The sequence below is a fragment of the Oncorhynchus tshawytscha genome, unplaced genomic scaffold, assembly GCF_018296145.1.
Source record: "Oncorhynchus tshawytscha isolate Ot180627B unplaced genomic scaffold, Otsh_v2.0 Un_contig_3733_pilon_pilon, whole genome shotgun sequence".
NCBI classification, from domain to species: Eukaryota; Metazoa; Chordata; class Actinopteri; order Salmoniformes; family Salmonidae; genus Oncorhynchus; species Oncorhynchus tshawytscha.
Window position 1 is genome coordinate 16,935 of NW_024608660.1, and position 10,566 is coordinate 27,500.

Below are 10,566 nucleotides of genomic sequence, written 5' to 3' on the forward strand. Positions count from 1 at the left end.
CTCTCTTCTATCCTGTACTGCTCTCTTCTATCCTGTACTGCTCTCTTCTATCCTGTACTGCTCTCTTCTATCCTGTACTGCTCTTCTTCTCTCTTCTATCCTGTACTGCTCTCTTCTATCCTGTACTGCTCTCTTCTATCCTGTACTGCTCTCTTCTATCCTGTACTGCTCTCTTCTATCCTGTACTGCTCTCTTCTATCCTGTACTGCTCTCTTATCCTGTACTGCTCTCTTCTATCCTGTACTGCTCTCTTCTATCCTGTACTGCTCTCTTCTATCCTGTACTGCTCTCTTCTATCCTGTACTGCTCTCTTCTATCCTGTACTGCTCTCTTCTATCCTGTACTGCTCTCTTCTATCCTGTACTGCTCTCTTCTATCCTGTACTGCTCTCTTCCTATCCTCTTATCCTGTACTGCTCTCTTCTATCCTGTACTGCTCTCTTCTATCCTGTACTGCTCTCTTCTACCCTGTACTGCTCTCTTCTATCCTGTACTGCTCTCTTCTATCCTGTACTGCTCTCTTCTATCCTGTACTGCTCTCTTCTATCCTGTACTGCTCTCTTCTATCCTGTACTGCTCTCTTCTATCCTGTACTGCTCTCTTCTATCCTGTACTGCTCTCTTCTATCCTGTACTGCTCTCTTCTATCCTGTACTGCCCTCTTCGCTGACATCTAGTGAAAAGGAATCGACTTTACATGTTGCAACTGGGCCAAAGGCCTCAGATTAGATGGTGCTGCGTAAAAATGATCTTCAACGGATCCCTTCCATCCCCTTATTATGACGGCGGATTGAAGAACAGGTGCGAGGCCAAGCATTCTATCTGCAGAAAACAGAAGACATTTACAACATACATGGTCCATTTATCAATTAGTGGCTATTTTACTCTGCCAGTCGCATGATTGTACAATGCCTGGTGTTGCCAGTTGCATTGTAATTGACATACTTTTCAAGCTTGAACGAACCCACACAGTAGTCGAGAGAGCAATAGTGAGAGAGGGAGATATATATGTGTGTGCGTTTTAACCTATTTTAACCTAGCAAGTTTACATCTGCATCTGCATTTTATTTGATTCTCTGTTAAGAGGCTCGAGAACAACAAGACTGTTTCCCTCCCCATCCACCTCAGCAAACTTCAGAAACGGGCGTTGCGTGTAGCCTAATCATTTTGGGGAACTTGATTTTGGCTTCCTGATTGCACACGTTCCGCTCTGTCGCTTGTTTGCGCCTTCTGATCGCGTTCGTTCCGCTCCATGAAACCACTGTGCGAGTCTGTAGCAGATTTTCAGTTCAGGTTTCTGTTAATCGAAGGAGGGTTGAAGTGATTGTCGACTGTACTGTGTTCTGATAAATATATCAGAAAGTTTCATTCTTCAATCGGCCCGGTCTCCATCAACATGTCGTCGCTGCCCAAGCAACTACGAGACGAGAGGTGAGTTACGAGGCCAGTGGTGACAGCGGTTGTTGAAGGCAGCATAGGACTGTTAGGAAATGTGAACTTATGATTCCAGAACTGTTGTTAATGTGCGTTTATGTAACCCTTATTTTACCAGTTAAATCGACTGAGAAGTGAGAAGAGGAGGGGGGATGAATGAGCCAACTGGGAACCGGGGAAGATTAGGTGGCCATGATGTATGAGGGCCAGATTGGGCATTTAGCCAGTAACTAGGCAATGGAATAGTAACAGTGAAGATATTTCCAATTTTATCTGTGGTAGGAGCCTATTATTCTATAGTGTATGCGTCGCGTTTCCAATCTTTCTAGAACAGTCATCTGACACGATTGTGAATTTGAAACTAAACTAAATTCCATAATAGTCACCAGAGTGACTCGTTTTGCAACATTCACCCTACATAAATGCGTGTGTGTACGCTATGACGTGTGTTTCCTCGCACCACTGGTGCAGTGTGTGTGTGTGTGTGTGTGTGTGTGTGTGTGTGTGTGAGTGAGTGAGTGAGAGAGAGAGAGAGAGAGTTCTCGGTGCCATGAAGCCCTGTACATCAGCCTGCGGTTGGACTGCTCTAATCTGTGATATGTTGCTGATGTTCTATAACCCCCAGGGTTCTTTCCCAATCCATGGTTGTATATATTAATGACGTCATACAGCACGTCTTGAAGCTGAACGTCACCTAAGCATTTGTTTACTTCTTAGTTCACCTCACCTCCTCTCCTCTTCCTCCTCCTCTCCTCTTCCTCCTCCTCTCCTCCTCTCGCTCAGTGATTTTGACCAGCTTCCACACGACATTCCCATCAGTGCCACCATCGCAGACATTGAGGAGAAAAAGGGCTTCATCGACTATTATGTAAGTGTGTCTCTGTATGCTGGTGAACACTGACCACACAACCCACCAGTTAGAATGGTGAGACGCTTTAAACGCTAAGAATGGTGTGAAAAGCATCTCAAAAGCTCATGTAAGAATTCTCCCTCCCTCCCTCCCTGCTCTCCTCGCCTCCTCCTCCTCCTCCCCTCCTCCTCCCTCTCTCCCTGCTCTCCTCCCCTCCTCCTCCCCCTCCCTCTCTCCCTGCTCTCCTCCCCTCCTCCTCCTCCCCCTCCCTCTCTCCCTGCTCTCCCCCCCCCTGTCTCCCGGCAGCGTTTTGTGATGGAGGTAAGGACCAGAGGTGGTAGTAAGTACCTGATCTACCGGAGGTACAGCCAGTTCTTCAACCTGCACAGTGACCTGGAGCTGAAGCATTCACCTGGAGACCAGGGCACATCTGGACCTAACACCTGCAGGCTGCCCACCCTGCCTGGTGAGAGGGGGGTGTAGGGGTGGGCTGCTCTGTGTGTGTGTGTGTGTGTGTGTACGTTTTATGCGCTTTTGCACATATACATATTATGTGTATGCTGTTGGGTGTGTCCTTGTACATGAATGTTTGGTATGTTGGGTATTTTGGATATGAGTTATGTAAAAACATAATTCACCCTGTCATAGTTCACTTCTCTCCTGGGGGTAAGAATACCTGGCATTGTGTAAAACACACCGTGAACAGATAGACCAGGACTCCTATTACCTCTCTGTGTTTACACCATATCAGGTAGACCAGGACTCCTGTTACCTCTCAGTGTTAACACCATATCAGATAGACCAGGACTCCTGTTACCTCTCAGTGTTAACACCATATCAGATAGACCAGGACTCCTATTACCTCTGTGTTTACACCATATCAGATAGACCAGGACTCCTGTTACCTCTCTGTGTTAACACCATATCAGATAGACCAGGACTCCTGTTACCTCTCAGTGTTAACACCATATCAGATAGACCAGGACTCCTATTACCTCTCAGTGTTAACACCATATCAGATAGACCAGGACTCCTATTACCTCTCAGTGTTAACACCATATCAGATAGACCAGGACTCCTATTACCTCTCAGTGTTAACACCATATCAGATAGACCAGGACTCCTGTTACCTCTCAGTGTTAACACCATATCAGATAGACCAGGACTCCTATTACCTCTGTGTTTACACCATATCAGATAGACCAGGACTCCTGTTACCTCTCAGTGTTAACACCATATCAGATAGACCAGGACTCCTGTTACCTCTCAGTGTTAACACCATAACAGATAGACCAGGACTCCTGTTACCTCTCAGTGTTAACACCATAACAGATAGACCAGGACTCCTATTACCTCTGTGTTTACACCATATCAGATAGACCAGGACTCCTATTCCCTCTCTGTGTTAACACCATATCAGATAGACCAGGACTCCTATTACCTCTGTGTTAACACCATATCAGATAGACCAGGACTCCTATTCCCTCTGTGTTAACACCATATCAGATAGACCAGGACTCCTATTACCTCTGTGTGTTAATACCATATCAGATAGACCAGGACTCCTATTACCTCTCAGTGTTACTGGATATTATGAAGACGTCAGTCAGTCCAAACACTTTTACTTTATTCAGCATTTACACACACACACACACCAATTCAAAGACAGAAAGTGAGTGAGTGAGTGATCAAACCAGGGATTAGCCAATTGAAAGAGAGACAGAGAGAGAGAAAGGCAGATAGAGAGAGAGAAAGGCAGATAGAGAGAGAGAGAAAGGCAGAGAGAGAGAGAGAAAGGCAGAGTGAGAGAGAGAGAGAGAGAGAGAGACAGAGTGAGAGAGAGAGACAGAGTGAGAGAGAGAGACAGAGAGAGAGAGAGAGAGAGAGAGAGAGAGAAAGACAGAGAGAGAGAGAGAAAGACAGAGTGAGAGAGAGAGAAAGACAGAGTGAGAGAGAGAAAGACAGAGTGAGAGAGAGAGAAAGACAGAGTGAGAGAGAGAGAAAGACAGAGAGAGAGAGAGAAAGACAGAGTGAGAGAGAGAAAGACAGAGTGAGAGAGAGAAAGACAGAGTGAGAGAGAGAAAGACAGAGTGAGAGAGAGAGAAAGACAGAGTGAGAGAGAGAGAAAGACAGAGTGAGAGAGAGAGAAAGACAGAGTGAGAGAGAGAGAAAGACAGAGTGAGAGAGAGAGAAAGACAGAGTGAGAGAGAGAAAGACAGAGTGAGAGAGAGAAAGACAGAGTGAGAGAGAGAGAAAGACAGAGAGAGAGAGAGAGAAAGACAGAGAGAGAGAGAGAAAGACAGAGTGAGAGAGAGAGAAAGACAGAGAGAGAGAGAGAAAGACAGAGTGAGAGAGAGAGAAAGACAGTGAGAGAGAGAGAAAGACAGAGAGAGAGAGAAAGACAGACAGAAAGAGAGAAAGACAGAGTGAGAGAGAGAGAAAGACAGAGTGAGAGAGAGAGAAAGACAGAGTGAGAGAGAGAGAAAGACAGAGAGAGAGAGAGAGAAAGACAGAGTGAGAGAGAGAGAAAGACAGAGTGAGAGAGAGAGAAAGACAGAGTGAGAGAGAGAAAGACAGAGTGAGAGAGAGAGAAAGACAGAGAGAGAAAGACAGAGTGAGAGAGAGAGAGAAAGACAGAGACAGAAAGACAGGGAGAGAGAGAGAGAAAAGAAAGACAGAGAGAGAGAGAAAGACAGAGTGAGAGAGAGAGAAAGACAGAGTGAGAGAGAGAGAAAGACAGAGAGAGAGAAAGACAGAGTGAGAGAGAGAAAGACAGAGTGAGAGAGAGAGAAAGACAGAGTGAGAGAGAGAAAGGCAGACAGAGAGAGAAAGACAGAGTGAGAGAGAGAGAAAGACAGAGAGAGAGAGAAAGACAGAGTGAGAGAGAGAAAGACAGAGTGAGAGAGAGAGAGAGACAGACAGAGAGAGAAAGACAGAGTGAGAAAGAGAGAGAGAGAGAGAAAGACAGAGTGAGACAGAGTGAGAGAGAGAGAAAGGCAGACAGAGAGAGAAAGACAGACAGAAAGAGAGAAAGACAGAGTGAGAGAGAGAGAGAGAGAAAGACAGAGTGAGACAGTGAGAGAGAGAGAAAGGCAGACAGAGAGAGAAAGACAGACAGAAAGAGAGAAAGACAGAGTGAGAGAGAGAGAAAGACAGAGAGAGAGAGAGAAAGACAGAGTGAGAGAGAGAGAGAGACAGACAGAGAGAGAAAGACAGAGTGAGAAAGAGAGAGAGAGAGAGAAAGACAGAGTGAGACAGAGTGAGAGAGAGAGAAAGGCAGACAGAGAGAGAAAGACAGACAGAAAGAGAGAAAGACAGAGTGAGAGAGAGAGAAAGACAGAGTGAGACAGAGTGAGAGAGAGAGAAAGGCAGACAGAGAGAGAAAGACAGACAGAAAGAGAGAAAGACAGAGTGAGAGAGAGAGAGAGAGAGAAAGACAGAGTGAGACAGTGAGAGAGAGAGAAAGGCAGACAGAGAGAGAAAGACAGACAGAAAGAGAGAAAGACAGAGTGAGAGAGAGAGAAAGACAGAGAGAGAGAGAGAAAGACAGAGTGAGAGAGAGAGAGAGAGAGAGAGAGAGAGAAAGACAGAGTGAGAGAGAGAAAGACAGAGTGAGAGAGAGAGAAAGACAGAGAGAGAGAGAGAAAGACAGAGTGAGAGAGAGAGAGAAAGACAGAGAGAAAGAGAGAGAGAAAGACAGAGTGAGAGAAAGACAGAGAGAGAAAGACAGAGTGAGAGAGAGAGAAAGACAGAGTGAGAGAGAAAGACAGAGAGAGAGAGAGAGAAAGACAGACAGAGAGAGAGAAAGACAGAGAGAGAGAGAAAGACAGAGTGAGAGAGAGAGAAAGACAGAGTGAGAGAGAGAGAAAGGCAGACAGAGAGAGAAAGACAGAGTGAGAGAGAGAGAAAGACAGAGAGAGAGAAAGACAGAGTGAGAGAGAGAGAAAGGCAGACAGAGAGAGAAAGACAGACAGAAAGAGAGAAAGACAGAGTGAGAGAGAGAGAGAAAGACAGAGTGAGACAGTGAGAGAGAGAGAAAGGCAGACAGAAAGAGAGAAAGACAGAGTGAGAGAGAGAGAAAGACAGAGAGAGAGAGAAAGACAGTGAGAGAGAGAGAAGAGAGACAGAGAGAGAGAAAGACAGAGTGAGAAAGAGAGAGAGAGAGAGAAAGACAGAGTGAGACAGAGTGAGAGAGAGAGAAAGGCAGACAGAGAAAGACAGACAGAAAGAGAGAAAGACAGAGTGAGAAAGAGAGAGAGAGAGAGAAAGACAGAGACAGATGAGACAGAGAGAGAGAGAGAAAGGCAGACAGAGAGAGAAAGACAGACAGAAAGAGAGAAAGACAGAGTGAGAGAGAGAGAGAGAGAGAAAGACAGAGTGAGACAGAGTGAGAGAGAGAGAAAGGCAGACAGAGAGAGAAAGACAGAGTGAGAGAGAGAAAGACAGAGTGAGAGAGAGAAAGACAGAGTGAGAGAGAGAAAGACAGAGTGAGAGAGAGAGAAAGACAGAGTGAGAGAGAGAGAAAGGCAGACAGAGAGAGAGAAAGACAGAGTGAGAGAGAGAGAAAGACAGAGTGAGAGAGAGAGAGAAAGACAGAGTGAGAGAGAGAAAGACAGAGAGAGAGAGAAAGACAGAGTGAGAGAGAGAAAGACAGAGTGAGAGAGAGAAAGACAGAGTGAGAGAGAGAAAGACAGAGTGAGAGAGAGAAAGACAGAGTGAGAGAGAGAAAGACAGAGTGAGAGAGAGAAAGACAGAGTGAGAGAGAGAAAGACAGAGAGAGAGAGAAAGACAGAGTGAGAGAGAGAAAGACAGAGTGAGAGAGAGAGTGAGAGAGAGAGAAAGACAGAGTGAGAGAGAGAGAAAGACAGAGTGAGAGAGAGAGAGAGACAGACAGACAGACAGACAGACAGACATAGAGAGAGAGAGACAGACATAGAGAGTGAGAGAGAGACAGACATAGAGAGTGAGAGAGAAAGACAGAGAGAGTGAGAGAGAAAGACAGACAGAGAGGAAGACAGACAGAGAGTGAGAGAGAAAGACAGTCAGAGAGGAAGACAGACAGAGTGAGAGAGAAAGAGAGAAAGACATCTCGTTCCTATAAATACATTGTTACAAGGCTGTTACTGATTAGGCTCCGATAGCTCTGAGCATCGTTGCCAATAAAGATTTATGACCTTGAATGGGGATGATGACCATCGATTGGACAGAGGCTGACAGTCTCTCTCCTCTACATGTCTGTCTCTCCTTCTCTATATGTCTGTCTCTCCTTCTCTATATGTCTGTCTCTCCTTCTCTATATGTCTGTCTCTCCTTCTCTATATGTCTGTCTCTCCTTCTCTATATGTCTGTCTCTCCTTCTCTATATGTCTGTCTCTCCTTCTCTATATGTCTGTGTCTCCTTCTCCATATGTCTGTCTCTCCTTCTCTATATGTCTGTCTCTCCTTCTCTATATGTCTGTCTCTCCTTCTCCATATGTCTGTCTCTCCTTCTCCATATGTCTGTCTGTCCGTCTCTATATGTCTGTCTGTCCGTCTCTATATGTCTGTCTCTCCTTCTCTATATGTCTGTCTCTCCTTCTCCATATGTCTGTCTGTCCGTCTCTATATGTCTGTCTGTCCGTCTCTATATGTCTGTCTGTCCGTCTCTATATGTCCGTCTCTATATGTCCGTCTCTATATGTCTGTCTCTCCTTCTCTATATGTCTGTCTCTCCTTCTCTATATGTCTGTCGCTCCTTCTCTATATGTCTGTCGCTCCTTCTCTATATGTCTGTCGCTCCTTCTCTATATGTCTGTCGCTCCTTCTCTATATGTCTGTCGCTCCTTCTCTATATGTCTGTCTCCTTCTCTATATGTCTGTCTCTCCTTCTCTATATGTCTGTCGCTCCTTCTCTATATGTCTGTCGCTCCTTCTCTATATGTCTGTCGCTCCTTCTCTATATGTCTGTCGCTCCTTCTCTATATGTCTGTCTGTCCGTCTCTATATGTCTGTCTGTCCGTCTCTACATGTCTGTCGCTCCTTCTCTATATGTCTGTCTCTCCTTCTCTATATGTCTGTCTCTCCTTCTCTATATGTCTGTCTCTCCTTCTCTATATGTCTGTCGCTCCTTCTCTATATGTCTGTCTGTCCGTCTCTACATGTCTGTCTGTCCGTCTCTACATGTCTGTCTGTCCGTCTCTACATGTCTGTCTGTCCGTCTCTACATGTCTGTCTGTCCGTCTCTACATGTCTGTCTGTCCGTCTCTACATGTCTGTCTGTCCGTCTCTATATGTCTGTCTGTCCATCTCTATATGTCTGTCTGTCTGTCTGTCTGTCTGTCTGTCTGTCTGTCTGTCTGTCTGTCTGTCTGTCTGTCTGTCTGTCTGTCTCTCTGTCTGTCTGTCTGTCTGTCTGTCTGTCTGTCTGTCTGTCTGTCTGTCTGTCTGTCTGTCTGTCTGTCTGTCTGTCTGTCTGTCTGTCTGTCTGTCTGTCTGTCTGTCTGTCTGTCTGTCTGTCTGTCTGTCTGTCTGTCTGTCTGTCTGTCTGTCTGTCTGTCTGTCTGTCTGTCTGTCTGTCTGTCTGTCTGTCTGTCTGTCTGTCTGTCTGTCTGTCTGTCTGTCTGTCTGTCCGTCCGTCTCTATATGTCTGTCTCTCCTTCCCTGTCTGTCTTATCTCTTCTCTCAATCTTTCTGTCTGTGTCCCAAACAGATGGATTTCTGCCAAGACTGAATACCTGTTTAACAGAATAATTAGTGTCTCTCTGCAGGTGTACACTAGAAAACAAGGGTTTTATTGTGCTCTCTCTCTCTCTCTCTCTTTCTCTCTCTTCCCTCTTTCCTTCTCTCGATCTCTCTCCCATCCCTCCCATCCATCTATGTTTCCCTCCCTCCATCCATCACTAACTAACTTCTCTCTCTCTCTCTCCGCTCCACCCTTCCCTCTTTCCTTCTCCCCCCTCTCTCTCTCTCCGCTCCACCCTTCCCTCTTTCCTTCCCCCCTCTCTCTCTCTCCGCTCCACCCTTCCCTCTTTCCTTCTCCCCCCTCTCTCTCTCCGCTCCACCCTTCCCTCTTTCCTTCTCCCCCCTCTCTCTCTCTCTCCGCTCCACCCTTCCCTCTTTCCTTCTCCCCCCTCTCTCTCTCTGCTCCACCCTTCCCTCTTTCCTTCTCCCCCTCCTCTCTCTCTCTCTCTCCGCTCCACCCTTCCCTCTTTCCTTCTCCCCCTCTCTCTCTCTCTCCGCTCCACCCTTCCCTCTTTCCTTCTCCCCCCCCTCTCTCTCTCCGCTCCACCCTTCCCTCTTTCCTTCTCCCCCCTCTCTCTGCTGCTCCACCCTTCCCTCTTTCCTTCTCCCCCTCTCTCTCTCTCTCCGCTCCACCCTTCCCTCTTTCCTTCTCCCCCCCTCTCTCTCTCTCCGCTCCACCCTTCCCTCTCTTTCCTTCTCCCCCCTCTCTCTCTCCGCTCCACCCTTCCCTCTTTCCTTCTTCCCCCCTCTCTCTCTCTGCTCCACCCTTCCCTCTTTCCTTCTCCCCCTCTCTCTCCCCCCCACCCTTCCCTCTTTCCTTCTCCCCCCTCTCTCTCTCTCTCCGCTCCACCCTTCCCTCTTTCCTTCTCCCCCCTCTCTCTCTCTCTCCGCTCCACCCTTCCCTCTTTCCTTCTCCCCCCCTCTCTCTCTCTCCGCTCCACCCTTCCCTCTTTCCTTCTCCCCCTCTCTCTCTCTCCGCTCCACCCTTCCCTCTTTCCTTCTCTCTCCCCCCCCTCTCTCTCTCCGCTCCACCCTTCCCTCTTTCCTTCTCCCCCTCTCTCTCTCCGCTCCACCCTTCCCTCTTTCCTTCTCCCCCTCTCTCTCTCCGCTCCACCCTCCCCCTCTTCCCCCCCCTCTCCCAATGTTATGTCCTGTTCTGTACTCTCACAGTAACATAATGGAGATGAAGACTCTAAAATCCAGAGAGAGAGTTACAGTAGAGGACTGTCAGTAAACTCTCTTTCTCACACACACACACACACACACACTTGGGCACGTGCCGTTTAAGCTCCCGAATGGCCAGCTTTTAAATGTAGACATTGGCTTAATGATGATCATGGAACTAATCATCAGTTCTCTCTATTTCCATTCAAATGAAAAGAGAGATGGTCCCAGATAATGAGTGATGGAGGGAGATGGAGCCAGAGGGAGGGAGATGGAGAGAGATTGAGGGAGATGGAGCCAGAGGGAGAGAGATGGAGGGAGATGGAGCCAGAGGGAGAGAGATGGAGAGAGATGGAGGGAGATGGAGAGAGATGGAGAGAGATGGAGCCGGAGGGAGATG

The 10,566-nt window shown here is 47.2% G+C and overlaps 1 protein-coding gene across 1 annotated transcript in view; it reads left to right on the top strand.

Annotated features, from left to right (window-relative positions):
• The first annotated feature begins 777 nt into the window (after window positions 1-777).
• Window positions 778-10,566, top strand: part of LOC121843704 (neutrophil cytosol factor 4-like) — a 55,113-nt gene continuing 45,324 nt past the window's right edge. Inside the window, 3 exon segments of the mRNA XM_042313486.1 lie at window positions 778-1,429; window positions 2,216-2,300; window positions 2,589-2,748. Of these exon segments, the coding sequence (XP_042169420.1) occupies window positions 1,395-1,429; window positions 2,216-2,300; window positions 2,589-2,748 (280 nt within the window). The 5' untranslated portion in view covers window positions 778-1,394.